This window comes from Meles meles, chromosome 5 (assembly GCF_922984935.1).
Source record: "Meles meles chromosome 5, mMelMel3.1 paternal haplotype, whole genome shotgun sequence".
NCBI lineage: Eukaryota > Metazoa > Chordata > Mammalia > Carnivora > Mustelidae > Meles > Meles meles.
In genome coordinates this window covers 116,811,800-116,828,771 of record NC_060070.1, presented here as the reverse complement: position 1 = coordinate 116,828,771, position 16,972 = coordinate 116,811,800, and the positions used below count along the sequence as shown (strand labels likewise).

The 16,972-nt window shown below is 39.3% G+C and overlaps 1 protein-coding gene across 3 annotated transcripts in view; it reads right to left on the bottom strand.

The window, feature by feature from the left end:
* Nucleotides 1-16,972, bottom strand: part of KCNQ5 (potassium voltage-gated channel subfamily Q member 5) — a 553,626-nt gene that overhangs the window by 178,749 nt on the left and 357,905 nt on the right. For all 3 annotated transcript variants that reach the window (XM_046006379.1, XM_046006378.1, XM_046006377.1), the window contains exon 2: nucleotides 2,119-2,209. In XM_046006379.1, the coding sequence (XP_045862335.1) occupies nucleotides 2,119-2,209 (91 nt within the window). The remainder of the gene's footprint in view (nucleotides 1-2,118; nucleotides 2,210-16,972) is intronic.

The following is a 16,972-nucleotide window of genomic DNA, read 5'->3' as shown; positions in this document are numbered from 1 at the left end:
GCATGGTCTCACATGTAAAATCTAAAAAACAAACAATCCTGAACTCATAGAAACACAGGAGACTGGATTGGTGGGGGCGTAAGGATGAAGGTGGTCAAAGGGTACAAGCTCACAGTTACAAGACAAATCAGGTCTGAGGATCTAACGTATAGCACCATGACTATAGTTAGCAATAGTGTAGTGTACACTTGAAAATTACTAAGAGAGTATGTCTCAGAATCTCTCACCACACACACAAAACGGTAACTATGTGACTCAATCAATCATTCTACATATATACGTATACAAAATCATCAAATGATATACCTTAAACTTGTACAATGTAGTATGTCGATTATATCTCAATAAAGTTGGCAAACAAAGAAACAAAAACCCAACTGAAGGATATGTGACAACATCTACATTATCTACTCAAAAGCATCCTATTACTAAACTGTAATGAACTGTTTACACTCAGAAAGTTTTAAAAATCAAGAAGTGAATCAGCCTTGGGCTTTTTAATAACATATTTAGAAACTCATTAGTAATGTCTATTTAGACTATTTAGAAACACATTAGCAATGGAGGAATTTATATTTTGGAGATTTGAAGGATATAAACCTAACATGTTGAATTCTCGACATGGTCATGAAAAATTCCTTTTTATGGGATTCTTAATGCTTGATTCATTCATAATAGATATCATTGGTCTTGCAGCAGATCCAGTTTTCTCATGTTTCCGAGTCTTACTAAAGTCAGATTTACTTTTTCAGTCTAAGCTTCCTAGTTGTAATTCTGTGTATGAACCTAAAAGCCAGTTGTGCCTTAGACCTTGGGCTCAAGATCATTTGTCATTACCAAAGGGTACATGAAGCTAAAAGCCCACTTGCTACCCAAATGGAAACTTCATAAATGAAACAAATCCCCGGTGTACTTTTTGGTCTATTTTCTACGCTGGTTTTCCAAGTAGTAACCTTAACATTAACAATATACCGCTGAGCACAATTTATATGGAAACAAATTGGGATAGATTTTTCCAGGCTCAGAAATGGTTTCTCCCCGATGTAGGACAGAGACTTGATGAAGTCTTAGTAACTTAAAGCACAAACTAGCCATCTGAAAGCATAGGTAGGAAGAAGAGTTGCCCTCATCTCATTATATGAGTTGAGATCTTACAGTTTCACCTACAAGGTAAGAACAATTTTTTTATATTAAATGCTTATTGCTGTACATAACCAAAATCTCTTTATTAGGGCACAGAAGCAGCTTCCCCCAGACCCTTTCTCTATCTTCCTCTATATCCACCAGGCTTTACAGAAGTAAGTTGCTCCAATTTGTAGTTCATTCAGACAGTTCTGACATTGTCAGGTTTGATATTTTTGCACTAAAAGAGTGGATCAAAATGGATGTAAATGAACCAAATTTTCAATCAGATGTGATTTGAGTATACAGTGATATAGTTTAGTTGTAATAGAAAGTAGAAGAGCTTAAAAGGCCTGGAATAATTCAGACTAAAATATCTTGGGGTCTTTTTCCATTTTAGAATGAATTGAGCAATTCTGTGCGGCTGAGGATTGACAGCATAATGGAAACAGAGCTAACTGCAGAATTTCTTACCAGGTAGGTAACTGCATTAGCAGCAAAACTCATAATGTAGTCTGTTGGTTGAAAAGAGCATGAAGGAGCCTTCTGTTTTCTTATGAGGTGCTGTATTCTCATACTTCTTGACTAATTACACCTACCTGCTGCCAAATTGCAGTTATTGGAAAATATTCTCTCTTCTGTAACTTTCAGCAATATTATGAGAGACCTCATGCACATTGATTCTTCTTATAATTTGCTCATTACCATAGATAAATATAAGTAAAACTGCTTCCAACCCCTGCCTTCTATTTTTGACGTAACTATAACACAAGATATCTCTATGTAATGGTAAAACTGAATGGGCCACATATATTCCTCAGGACGGACTAAACGTTAAAATGGTGGGCCCATATTTCAATGATCTTTGAAAGCTTCATACTTCATAGTAACTCTCTTCTAGATAGAACTTTTTGTGGGATAAAATGCATAGCATAAATATTATAGACAGTTCTTAAACAAACTTTATGTACATTTTTGCTCATATGTGTCACTTACCAGAATCAAGAGGCAACTCGAGGCCAGTTTTGTGTGCTCAGGGATGGTGGAAAACACTGACAAAATCAAGCAACCAAAGACAAGGAGAAAACTGTAAAACAACAACAAAAAAGAGAAATCTGATAAGAACCTTGCCTTATCATGACAGATTTCAATTCTTGTTTCTATAGTTTAAAGAACCAGACCCAATTGAATTGGCATGGATTAAATCATAAAAGCCTTGGAAGAGACTAGCCATTTTGAATATAATATGGGCCACCTGAGTAGCTCAGTCAGTTAATTGTCCGATTCTTGATTTCGGCTCAGGTCTTGATCTCAGGATCGTGAAATCAAGCACTGCCTAGGGCTCTGTGCTGGGCATGGAGCCTGCTTAAGATTCTCTCCCTCTCCCTTTCCCACCCTCCCTTCCTCTCTCTCTCTCCCACTCTCTGTGTGAGTGAATACGATACGTGGTGCACATGGAGTTCCTTTACAACTTCATCCATGGAGAGAATGTTGTGTGTGTGTTGCATACCATATTTAAATGTCTATATCTGAGAATGTGTGAACTTCCCATACATCCTTTCACAAGAGGGGAGAAAGGCCCCGAAAGTATGTTCTTGTTTTCCTACCCTGGGAGCACATGCCACAGCTGTCCTTTTTTCAAAAAGCAGAATCCACCTCACATCTGGCAGTGTTGGTGACCCATCAAATGTTCTAAGTGGCTGTTACCAAGCCACTGGCTCCTTTTCACAGTCTAATTTTGCTCATGGATACTTGTTTGTCATTCCTTTATAATATTAATAAGGACAGAAGAGGAAGGGGAGAAGGGGGCGATTTCTTCGGCTCCCCATGTACTTTCCAGTTCCCTGCAAACTGCTACAGAGATGAGCCCTCAGCTCTGTCTATTCATACTTCAGTGCTAGGGAGCAGAAGGGGGGAACAGCAATTTCTACCAATCAATCCAGAGACATACTTATTTCTCAAATTATGGTACTCTCAGGATCTGGGGCTGGTGAGCTGAGTTCCCAAGGAAAATACTGAATAAAAAGGAAAGGCTGTTTTTTAAGCTGAAGTTACTGATCCTGAAATGCAAGATTAACAAACAAACAAATAGGGGTACCTGTGTGGCTCAGTCAGTTAAGCAACAGATTCTTGGTATCGTCTTGGGTCATGATCTCAAGACCTTAGGATTGTGGGACTGAGTCCCTATCAGGCTCTGTTCTCAGCGCAGTCTGCTTGTCCTCTCCCTCTGCTCCTCCCCTAACCCCCACTCGTGTATTCTCTCTGTTTCAAATAAATACATAAATAGAACCTTAAAGGAAAAAAAAAACCAAAACACCAACACCTGAGCTCTAGGACATACTTTTTACTTTTACATATCTCCGGGAAGCTCGTACAGTAATTTCCCCTAAAATATCATTCCTTTGTATGGCATTGGAGTTAATCTCTGCCTCTTTTGTCTTGCCCTGACATGTCTCCAGGTCTTTCTACTGCATTTGACTGGGAACTCCCAAGGACCTATAGCCAGGGATTGGTAAATTATGGCCTAGGGAAAAAAACCTGGCCCCTAAAGGCTGATTTTGTATATAAAGTTTTATTGTCATGTAGCTACACTCATTTGCTTATGTATTGTCTATGGCTGCTTTCATGCTACAGCTGCAGAGCTAAACAGTCATGGCAGAGACAATATGGCACGTAAGATGACAATATTTATTCACTGACCCTTTTAGAGGAGAAGTTTGTGACCCTTGAACAATACCATATATTTCTTATTTCTTTATATCTATTGAACACAGAAGCAAGTGGAAGTTCCTGATGCTTTCGTCCTGTATGCTGGTAATAATTACTAACATTCAGGGGAGGAGCAAGATGGTGGAGGAGTAGGAGACCTAAATATCACCGGGTCCCAAGAGTTCAGCTACATAGTTATCAAACCATTCTGAACACCTACAAACTAGAAAGGAGATTGAAGAGAAGAAGAGAAGCAATTCTATCCACAAAAAAGCAACCACTTTCTGGAAGGTAGGTCGTGTGGAGAAGTGAATAGGAGGAGATATATGGGAAGATAGACTGTGGGGCGAGGGGCCGGCTCCCAGCAAGCAATAGAACAGCAGAGCACAAAATCGGAACTTTTAGAAGTCTGCTCCACTGAGGGATGTCACTCCACAGGCTAAGAAGGGACAGAGTGGTCTCAGAACCTGCAGGGTCACAAAAAGACCAGGGGTGTCTGAGTGTGGCAGAGCTCCCAGGTATGGGAGTGGGGAAGCCACTGCAGAGACAGAGCCAAGGAGTGGGCTTCCAGCTCGGGATTACCTTAAACTGTGATCCAAGGCAGAATTGGGCCACTGCTCTTGGAGCAAGGATCCCACAAGTGGCAGATCCGGGGAGATCCCTCCTTCCTTGACTGGGAGGAGTGGCACAGAAGCACACTGCAAACATCTGCTGGGTTTGGAGATTCCAAACAGGGCTGTGCACCACACATAGAAATGCTGGGTCACAGGCTGGGTGAACACAGAGTACAGCCAGAGACCATGGAGCTGGGAGTGATTGACTGCTTTTTTCTGAGGGTGCACTGAGAAGTGGGGCCCCCAGCCTTCAGCTCCTACAGAGCCAGAGATTGGGAGGCTGCCATCTTCATTCTCCTCCAAAGCCCTACAGAAAGCATTCAGGGAACAAAAGCTACTGAGAGCGAACCTGAGCAGATTACTTAGCCTGGTCCCTGGTAAGGGTGGTGTAATTCTGCCTCGGGCAAAGACATTTGAAAACCACTGCAATAGGCCTTTCCCCCAGAAGATCAATAAGAATATCAATCCAAGACCAAGTTCACCAATCAATGAGAGCTGTAAAACTTCAAAGCTATGGGAATATATCATATAGAATTCATTTTTCCCCAAGATTCTTTTCCCCATGATTCTTTAGTCTTTCAAAGTTAAATTTTTAAAGTTTTTTTTTTTTAAGATTTTATTTATTTACTTGACAGAGAGAGATCACGAGTAGACAGAGAGGCAGGCAGAGAGAGAGAGAGGGAAGCAGGCTTGCTGCTGAGCAGAGACCCCGATGCGGGACTCGATCCCAGGACCCTGAGATCATGATCTGAGCCGAAGGCAGCGGCTTAACCCACTGAGCCACCCAGGCGCCCCAAATTTTTAAAGTTTTATTTTGTTCCTATTCTATTTTTAAAAATTTTCCTCTTTCCTGTTCTAACTTTCTTAAACTATTTTACCTCATCAATACCTTTTTAAAAATCTTTTAAAATTTTCATTGTTAGGGGCGCCTGGGTGGCTCAGTGGGTTAAGCCTCTGCCTTCGGCTCGGGTCATGATCTCAGGGTCCTGGGATTGAGGCCCACATCGGGCTCTCTGCTTGGCGGGGAGCCTGCTTCCCCCTCTCTCTCTTCCTGCCTCTCTGCCTGCTTGTGATTTCTGTCTGTCAAATAATAAATAAACAAATAAATAAATAAATAAAATCGTTAAAAATTTTTCATTTTTATAGTCATATTCTATCCCTTCATTGTATTTAAACTTATTTTTGATATACATATAGGTTTTTCTTTCTTTATAATTTTGGGATACAGTTTTTTCTAACAGATCAAAATATACCCTAAATGAAAATACACCCTAAATCTAGTGTATGACTTTGTTCTGGTCTCCAGCCTGAATCACATTCTTTCCTTTTTATTTTAACCAACTTCTTATCTTCTAATGGACCAAAATACACTCAAAATCAAGTGTGTGGCTCTGCTCTATTCACCATTTTATATATATATATATATATATATATATATATATATATAATATTTAAGTATAAATATATATCATATATAAAATGTATTATATTTTCTCCTTTCTTCTCCCCCAGTTTTGGGTCTCTTCCGATTTGGTAAGTGTATATTTTTCTGGGGTCCTTGTTAGCCTTTTAGTATTTTGTTCTCTCATTCATCTATTCTTTTCTTTTTTTTTTTTTTTTGATATTTATTTATTTATTTATTTATTTTCAGCGTAACAGTACTCATTGTTTTTGCACAACACCCAGTGCTCCATGCAATATGTGCCCTCTCTATTACTCTCCACCTGGTTCCCCAACCTCCCACCCCCTGCCCCTTCAAAACCCTCAGGTTGTTTTTCAGAGTCCATAGTCTCTCATGGTTCCTCTCCCCTTCCAATTCTCACAAATCCCTTCTCCTCTCCATCTCCCCATGTCCTCCATGTTCTTTGTTATGCTCCACAAATAAGTGAAACCATATGATACTTGACTCTCTCTGCTTGACTTATTTTGCTCAGCATAATCTCTTCCAGTCCTGTCCATGTTGCTACAAAGGTTGGGTATTCATCCTTTCTGATGGAGGCATAATACTCCATCGTGTATATGGACCACAGCTTCCTTATCCATTCGTCTGTTGAAGGGCATCTTGGTTCTTTCCACAGTTTGGCGACCGTGGCCATTGCTGCTATAAACATTGGGGTACAGATGGTTCTTCTTTTCACTACATCTGTATCTTTGGGGTAAATACCCAGCAGTGCAATTGCAGGGTCATAGGGAAGCTCTATTTTTAATTTCTTGAGGAATCTCCACACTGTTCTCCAGAATGGCTGCACCAACTTGCATTCCCACCAACAGTGTAAGAGGGTTCCCCTTTCTCCACAACCTCTCCAACACACGTTGTTTCCTGTCTTGCTAATTTTGGCCATTCTAACTGGTGTAAGGTGATATCTCAATGAGGTTTTAATTTGAATCTTCCTGATGGCTAGTGATGTCTCATTCATCTATTCTTATCTGGATAAAATTATAAGGCAGAAAAACTCACCTCAAAAAAAAAGAACAAGAGACAGTACCAACAGCTAGTTACCTAATCATTATGGACATTAGTAAGATGTCAGAACTAGAGTTCAGAGTGACAATTATCAAAGTGCTAGTTGGGCTTGAAAAAAGCATAGAAGATACAAGAGAATTCCTTTCTGGAGAAATAAAATCCCTTTCTGGATAAATAAACAAACTAAAATCTAACCAAGTTGAAACAAAAAAAGCTATTAATGAAGTGCAATAAAAAAATGGAGGCTTCTACTGCTAGGATAAATGAGGCAGAAGAGAGAATCAGTGATATAGAAGACCAAATGATGGAGAATAAAAAAGCTAAGAAAAAGAAACATAAACAACTACTGGACGACAAGGGGAGAATTCAAGAGATAAGTGAACCATAAGATGAAACAATATTAGAATAATTGGTATCCCACAAGAAAAAAGAGAGAGGTGCAGAAACATATATTAGAGCAAATTATAGTAGAGAATTTCCCTAATTTGGTGACGGGAACAAGTATCAAAATCCAGGAGACACAGAGAACCCCCCTCAAATACCCCCTTATCTAACAGTAAAATTTACAAGTTCCAGTGACAAAGAGAAAATCCTGAAAGCCACTCAGGACAAGAGGTCTATAACATACAATGATAGAAATATTAGATTGGCAGCAGACTTATCCACAGAGACCTGGCAGGCCAGAAAGGACTGGTATGATACATTCAGAACACCAAATGAGAAAAATATGCAGCCAAGAATACCATATCCAGCTAGGTTATCATTGAAAATAGAAGGAGAGATAAAAAGTTTCCAGGACAAATAAAAACTAAAAGAATTTGCAAACACCAAACCAGCCCTACAGGAAATATTTAAAGGGGTCCTCTAAGCAAAGAGAGACCCTAAAAGTCACAGGCTAGAAAGGAACAGAGACAATATACAGTAATAGTCACCTTACAGGCAATACAATGGCACTAAATTCATATCTTTCAATAGTTACCCTGAATGTAAATGGGCTAAATGCCTCAATCAAAAGACACAGGGTATCAGAATGCAAAAAAAAAAAAAAAAAAACAAAACAAAAAAACCAAAAACCCAAAAAATAAAAAACAAGAGCCATCAATATGCTGTCTGCAAGAAAATCATTTTAGACCAAGAGACATCTCCAGATTTAAAGTGAGGGGGTGGATAACAATTTACCATGCTAATGGACATCAAAAGAAAGCTGGGGTAGCAATCCTTATATCAGATAAATTAGACTGTAAGCCAAAGATTATAATAAAAGATGAGGAAGGACACTATATCATATATAAAGGGTCCGTCCAACAAGAAGATCTAACAATTTTAAATATCTATGTCCCTAACATGGGAACAGCCAACTATATAAACCACTTAATAACAAAATCAAAGAAACACATTGACAATAATACAATAATACTAGGGGACTTTAACAACCCCCTCACTGAAATGGACAGATCATCTAAGCAAAAGATCAAGAAGGAAATAAAGGCTTTAAATGACACAATGGACCAGATGGACATCACAGATATATTCAGAACATTGCATTCCAAAGCAACAGAATACACATTCTTCTCTAGTGCACATGGAACATTCTCCAGAATAGATCACATGCTGCGCCACAAATCAGGTCTCAACTGGTGCCAAAAGATTGGGATCATTCCCTGCATATTTTCAGACCACAATGCTTTGAAACTAGAACTCAACCCCAAGAAGAAAGTTGGAAAGAACTCAAATACAGGGACGCCAAAGAACATTCTACTAAGCAATGAATGGGTCAACCAGGAAATTAAAGAAGAATTTAAAAAATTCACGGAAACAAATGAGAATGAAAACACAGCTGTTCAAAGTCTTTGGGACACAGCAAAGGCAGCCCTGAGAGGAAAGTATATAGCAATACAAGCCTTTCTCAAGAAACAAGAAAGGTCTCAAGTACACAACCTAACCCTACACCTAAAGGAGGTGGAGATAGAACAGCAAAGAAAGCCTAAACCCAGAGGAGATGAAAAATAATAAAGATCAGAGCAGAAATCAATGAAATAGAAACAAAAAGGGCAGTAGAACATATCAATGGAACCAGTAACTGGTTCTTTGAAAGAATTAATAAGATTGATAAACCCTTGTCCAGACTTCCAAAAAAAAAAAAAAAAAAGGGAGAAAGGACCCAAATCCCAAATTAATAAAATCATGAATGAAAGAGGAGAGATCACAACCAACCCCAAAGAAATACAAACAATTATAAGAACATACTATGAGCAACTATACGCCAGCAAATTTGACAATCTGGAAGAAACGGATGCATTCCTAGAGATGTATATATTACCAAAACTGAACCAGGAAGAAATAGAAAACCTGAACAGACCCAAAACCAGTAAGGAGATTGAAACAGTCATCAAAAATCTCCCAACAAACAAGAGCCCAGGGCCAGACAGCTTCCCAGAGGAATTCAACCAAACATTTAAAGACGAATTAATACCTATCCTCCTGAAACTTTTCCAAAAAATAGAAATGGAAGGAAAACTTTCAAACTCATTTTATGAGGCCAGCATTACCTTGATCTGAAAACCAGACAAAGACCCCATCAAAAAGGAGAATTACAGACTGATATCCTTGAAGAACTTGGATGCAAAAATTCTCACCAAGATAGTAGCCAGTAAGATCCAACAGTACATTAAAGGGATTATTTATCACATCCAAGTGGGATTTATTCCAGGGCTGCAAGATTGGTTCAACATCCACAAATCAATGTGATACAATACATTAATAAAAGAAAGAACAAAAACCATATGATACTCTCAATAGATGCTGAAAAAGCATTTGTCAAAGTACAGCATCCTTTCTTGATCAAAACTCTTCACAGTAAGCATGATACCCTCTAGTTCCATCCACGTCATCACAAATGGCAAGATTTCATTTCTTTTGATGGCTGCATAGTATTCCATTGTGTATGTATACCACATCTTCTTTATCCATTCATCTGTTGATGGACATCTAGGTTCTTTCCATAGTTTGGCTATTGTAGACATTGCTGCTATAAACATTCGGGTACATGTGCCCCTTCGGATCACTGCGTTTGCTGGGAGGAGGTGGGGTTGGGAGAGGGGGAGGGGGTTATGGACATTGGGGAGGGTATGTGCTTTGGTGAGTGCTGTGAAGTGTGTAAACCTGGCGATTCACAGACCTGTACCCCTGGGGATAAAAATACATTATATGTTTATAAAAAAAAAAAATGGAAGGGGAGGCGAACCATAAGAGACTATGGACTCTGGAAAACAACCTGAGGGTTTTGGAGGGTCGGGGGTGGGAGGTTGGGGGAACAGGTGGTGGGTAATAGGGAGGGCACATATTGCATGGAGCACTGGGTGTTGTGCAAAAACAATGAATACTGTTACGCTGAAAAAAATAAATAAATTAAAAAAAAGAAAACATAGAAGTCTGTGGAATTGTGTGGCATACAATAAAAAAAAAAAAAAACCTCTTCACAGTGTAGGGATAGAGGATACATACCTCAATATCATTAAAGCTATCTATGAAAAACCCACAGCAAATATCATTCTCAATGGGGAAAACTGAGAGCTTTTCCACTAAGGTCAGGAACATGGCACTGGTGTCCACTATCACACTGTTAATCAACATAGTACTAGAAGTCCTAGCCTCAGCAATCAGAAAACAAAAAGAAATAAAATATCTCTGAATTAGCAAAGAAGTCAAACTCTCACTCTTTGCAGATGATATGATACTTTACATTGAAATCGTAAAAGACTCCACTCCAAAACTGCTAGAACTCATATAGAAATTCAGTGAAGTGTCAGGATATAAAATCAATGCACAGAAATCAGTTGCATTTCTTTATACCAACAGCAAGACAGGAGAAAGAGAAACTAAGGAGTCGATCCCATTTACCATTGCACCCAAACTGTAAGATACCTAGGAATAAACCTAACCCAAAAGGCAAAGAATCTGTACTCAGAAAATGATAAAGTACTCATGAAAGAAACTGAGGAAGACACAAAGAAATGGAAAAACGTTCCATGCTGATGAATTAGAAGAACAAATATTGTGAAAATGTGTATGCTACCTAAAGTAATCTACACATTTAATGCAATCCCTATCAAAATGCCAAAATACCATCATTTTTTTTCAAAGAAATGGAACAAATAATTCTAAAATATATATGGAACAGAAAAGACCCCGAATAGCCAGAGAACTGTTGAAAAAGAAAACCAAACTTGGGGGTGTCACAATTCCAGACTTCAAGCTCTATTACAAAGCTGTAATCATCAATACAGTATGGTACTGGCACAAAAACAGACACATAAATCTATGAAACAGAATAGACAGCTCAGAAATGGACTCTCAACTCTATGGTCAACTCATCTTCGACAAAGCAGGAAAGAATGTCCAATGGAAAAAAGACAGTATCCTCAACAAATGGTGTTGGGAAATTGGACAACCACATGCAGAAAAATGAATCTGGACCATTTCCTTATATCACACACAAAAATAGACTCAAAATAAATGAAAGATCTCAATGTGAGAAAGGAATCCATCAAAATCCTTGAGGAAAATACAGGCAGCAGCCTCTTTGACCTCAGCCACAGCAACTTCTTCCTAGAAACATTGCCAAAGGCAAGGGAAAAGGGCAAAAATGAACTACTGGGACTTCATCAAGGTCAAAAGTTTTTGCACAGAAAGGAAACAGTCCTTTTTCCAAAACCAAAAGACCACTGAAAGAATAGGAGAAGATATTTGCAAATGTCATGTCAGATAAAGGGCTAGTATCCCAAATCTATAAAGATCTTATCAAACTCAACACCCAAAGAACAAATAATCCAATCAAGAAATGGGCGGAAGAGGGCGCCTGGGTGGCTCAGTGGGTTAAGTCTCTGCCTTCCGCTTGGGTCATGATCTCAGGTTTCTGGGATCGAGCCCCACATCAGGCTCTCTGCTCAGCAGGGAGCCTGCTTCCCCTTCTCTCTCTCTCTGCCTGCCTCTCTGCCTACTTGTGATCTCTGTCTATCAAATAAATAAATAAAATCTTTAACGAAAAAAAAAATGGGCAGAAGACATGAACAGACATTTTCACAAAGACATCCAAATGGCCAACAGACACATGAAAAAGTGCTCCACATCACTCGGCATCAGGGAAGTACAAATCAAGACCACAGTGAGATACCATCTCATGCCAGTCAGAATGGCTAAGATTAACAAGTCAGGGAACAACAGATGTTGGCAGAGAATGGGTAGATGCAGAGAAAGGGGAACCCTCCTACATTGTTGGTGGGAATGCAAGCTGGTGCAGCCACTCTGGAAAACAGTATGGAAGTTCCTCAAAAGGTTGAAAATAGAGCTACTCTATGACCCAGCAATCGTTACTACCGGGCATTTACCCTAAAGATACAAAGGTAGTGATCCGAAGGGGCACATGCACCCAAAGGTTTGTTGCAGCAGTTTTCACAATATCCAAACTATGGAAAGAACCTAGATGGAAAGAACCATCGATAGGTGAATGGATAAAGAATATGTGATATCTATCTATCTACCTATATATCTATATATATGCGATGTGATGTGATCTATATATATGTGATGTGATGTGATATATATATATATATATATATATATATATATATATATATAATGTAGCCATCAAAAAAAGCAAAATCTTGCCATTTGCAATGATGTGGACAGGACTAGAGGGTATTATGCTAAGTAAAGTAAGTCAATCAAAGAAAGACAGTTATATCATCTCTGATATGAAGAGTTTGAGAGTCATGGTGGGGGCTTATGGGGGGCAGGGAGGGGAAAAATGAAACAAGATGGGACTGGGGAGGGAGACAAACCATAAGAGACTCTTAATCTGAGAGAACAAACTGAGGGTTGCTGGGGGGCTGGAGGGGTAGGAATAGGGTGGCTGGCTTATGGACATTGCTGAGGATACATGGCATGGTGAGTGCTTTGAATTGTGTAAGACTGATGATTCACTGACCTGTACCCATGAAGCAAATAATATATTAAATGTTAATAAAAAAAACAAAGAATAAATAAAAAATCACTAACTTTCGCAGAGGGTTTTCCATAAGCTAGAAATCGTGCTAAGCATTTTCATATGCATTATCCGTTATCCTCACATTTTATGGAGTAGAAATATCATTATTCCTATTTTACAAATAGGAAAGCCGAGAATTAACATTTTATAACTCATCCAAGATTGTGAAAGCAGAAAGAGGGTTCAGCACTGTGTGTCCTTGAGCTGCTGCACAGTGTTGCTGAATAAGAGTGGAAAGATGAGAATGGCAGTAACACTATTGGTTCTGAAAGACCTTTGGGGATACTTCTCTATCTCTTCGATCTGAGAGGGAAGTAATTATCATTTCAAATAGAAGAAGTCTCCAAGGAAAAGGAGTCTACAAGTGAAAAAATCTAGTATACATCCTTAATAACCACTTACTACACTTACGACTCACGCATCTAACAATTTAAGATACTTTGGATTATACTTTACATTGGCCTTAATGGAATAGAAATTGTAAGGTGGAAATGGAATTCTAGTGCACCTACAAACTTTCAAACAACTAATGAGAAAATGAAATTCAGGGATTCCCTAAGATTGTTAGGAGGATCATGTCGCATTCGGTAGAGACAGCAACAGATGTTTCCTCTCTCGTGAGCAGCTGTTATGGAGGTATGTTCTCTTTGTCCAGGCTTACCTGAAACCATTAGGAAAAGCAAGCTGGGCATTACTTAATCACTAAGACATCTTCTTTCTCCAGGAGTATCCCAGTGGTATCTTTGTGGTCTCTGTTTGTTTTCAAAACAGAACTATATAATCATGAGTCCTTTTGATAGTTTTTCTTCATTAATATTTGGGTGTTGTGTAAATTTTTTTCCTTCGTGTCACTACTCTGCTCCTTTTCTTTCTTGAGATGATCTTACACTGTTTTCTAACAAGAGTACTTTCTGTACTAGAATTCTGTTATCTCTATTGGGGACCTTCTAAAAACAGCAAGCCAAAGACCTCCACTGTTCAGGCTGCCCAAAGGGCTATGGATAGAAAAACACATTCATTAATTCACTAAGTCCTCCTTCCCTTAACCATTCATCCATTTAGCCAATCAGTAAATACATTTTTTTTTTGCCTTGACAGAGTTTAGGGTCTATTGAGGTATACAGAGTAGTAAACAGAAAATTAAATAAATACGAAATTAATTAAATTATTTTAATTTATATTCAATTTAAATGAAACATTAAGTAAATAAACATTGAACAAATGTAAATAGAAAATTAAGATTCTGAGTGATGATTGCAAAGATTGGGAAAATACAGGAGATGACAAGAGTATATAGGAGAGAAGGGGTTAGGCAGGACTACTAAGTCTGTTGAGGAGTCAAGTGCCAAGTAAAAATGTAGGCCCTTGTTAATAAACTGAAGGGGCACCTGGATGGGTCAGCTGGTTAAGCATCGAACAGTGGTTTCAATTCAGGTCACAATCTCAGGATTGTGAGATCAAGCCCTGCACTGGGCTCTGCACTCAGCATGGAGTCTGCTTGGCATTCTCTCTCTCTGCCTCCCCACTGCAGCCCCCAACCCTGCTCATGCATGCTCTCTCTGTCAGATAAAAAAATGTTTAAAAAAAAAACAACACTAAGAATTTCAAGATGGTGACAGCACAGTATGGCACCAATTGTGGCACCCTTTTAAGTGCTGGGTTCTGTGGGAACACACAGATTGCGTGCCTACAAAGCCAGGCTTGGGGTTAGAAGACTTCCTGGAGAAAGTGATGGTTAGACTGAGCCCTGAGGGCCCAGCAGGAGTTAGCAAAACGGTTGGAATGGTTGGGGGAAAGGAGCCTTCTAGTCCATGAGACCATGTGGGGGATGGTCAGGTGTAAGCCCAGTATCGCTAAAATTTACCAATTAATCAATAAATTAGCATTAGTGAATACCTGTATATTCTTCAGCCGTACATGAAAAATGTAAGGTGGTCATCCCTGAAAATTCATTTTTTGCATAGGAATCATTTCAATTCAGTTGAAAACATGTACTGAGTATGCACTGTAAAAAAAAAAACCCATGTACCAAACACTACTGAAGTACAAGGGATACATTAAAGCAGTCTTTTTTTAAGGAATGAAAAATCGAATGTGGCTGGAGTTTAAATAAAAACTTAAGAAATCTGGGGTGCCTGGGTGGCTCAGTGGGTTAAGCCTCTGCCTTCAGCTCAGGTCATGATCTCGGGGCCTGGGATCAAGCCTTGCTTTGGGCTCTCTGCTCGGCAGGGAGCCTGCTTCCCCCACCCCCCTGCCTGCCTCTCTGCCTACTTGTGATCTCTCTGTCAAATAAATAAATAAAAATCTTTAAAAAAAAAAAAACCAACAACTTAAGAAATCTAATGTAGTAGGTAAGATGAACATACAGTGATCCCCCACACCTGTGGTTTTGCTTTTCATGGTTTCAGTTACCAGTGGTCAACCATAGTACAGAAGCAGATGATTCTACTTCTGAGAGGTCCTAGGGCTACATCCTACATTCATAGGATCCTAGGGCTACATTGCAATGCCTATGTCATACACCTCACTTTACTTCCTCACATAGTCATTTTATCATCTTACATCACCCCAAGAAGGGCAAGTACAGTACAATAAGGTATTTTGAGAGAGGGAAAAACCACACTCACATAACTTGTATTACAGAATATTGTTACGACTGTTTTATTTTATTATTATTTATTATTGTTAATCTCTGACTGCGCCTAATTTGTACCTTAATCTTTATCATGGGTATGCATGTATAGGAAAAAACAGTGTATATAGGGTTTGGTATTATCCATGGTTTCATCCACTGTGGGTTTGGAATGTGTCCCCTGCAGATAAGGGGGCTACTGTATTGGATCATAATGAAGGGTAGAGGCTGATTAAATGCTAAGAAAAATGTTATAGAGGCTGAAAATGGGGAGGGGATTCTATTCAGTTGGGAATGGTGGGAGGAAAGTCTTCATAAATGGGTGATGCTTGAGATTGTCTTTGAAGGAAGGGTAGGGTTGCAATAAGAGAATTTCTGGAGAAACACATGCTAGGAGGAAAGTATAATATGAGAAAAGTAATAAGGCAAAAAATAAATGAGGTAAAGTATCTGTTCCTTGTTGCATGAACAAAAAGTTATCAAGTTTGTATCACAGGGTGAGCCAGGTTCTGAACTGGGAGTCTGGGCCAGTTGTGGAGAGGCTTGTATGGCAGGATCTGTCTTTAATTCCGTAGATAATGGGGAGACACTGAAGATTTTTGAAAGGGAACTATCATCAGAGTTGCCCTCTGGGAAAATCAAGTTGGCAGCAGTGTGTGTTAGTTGAGAAACAGGGGCAAGAGTAATGATGATCCAAGTTAGGTTGTAAATGAACTGGTGGAGAGGAGAATGGAATAGAGAGGGAGACTGGAGGGAAGCTGTAACCATAAGAGTTCCCTGACTTGGTTAGTTATGAAACTGGGTGGTAGTTTAGGAAGGGGCATTGGGCTGAAAGGTCTAAGGTTTCTTTTTTTTTCTTTTTTTTTTTTAAGATTTTATTTATTTATTTGACAGAGAGAGATCACAAGTAGGCAGAGAGGCAAGCAGAGAGGTAAGCAGAGAGAGTGAGAGGGAAGCAGGCTCCCTGCCAAGCAGAGAGCCCGATGCGGGACTCGATCCCAGGACCCTGAGATCATGACCTGAGCCGAAGGCAGTGGCCTAAACCACTGAGCCACCCAGGCGCCCCAGGTCTAAGGTTTCTATACATAGTTACTTCGGTGCTCCTCAGAAGTCAAGAGGAGAAAAGTCAGGAACATCAGGAGAAAAAACTGATTTTGAGAAGAGGATAAATCCAGTTTCAGACAGTCACATGGAATTGTGGGTCTACATTGTGGGCACAAGATCTGTTTTAAGAGATGGAAGTACTTTTTTCCTAGAGGAAGTGAATGTACAGAATGTGTCATCCTGAGGGAAGTGCAGACCAAGCATATAAGGTTTAGGTAAATAAGCATAAAGTTTCTTCGACATCGGCCACAGCAACTTCTTTCAAGGCATGTCTCCAAAGG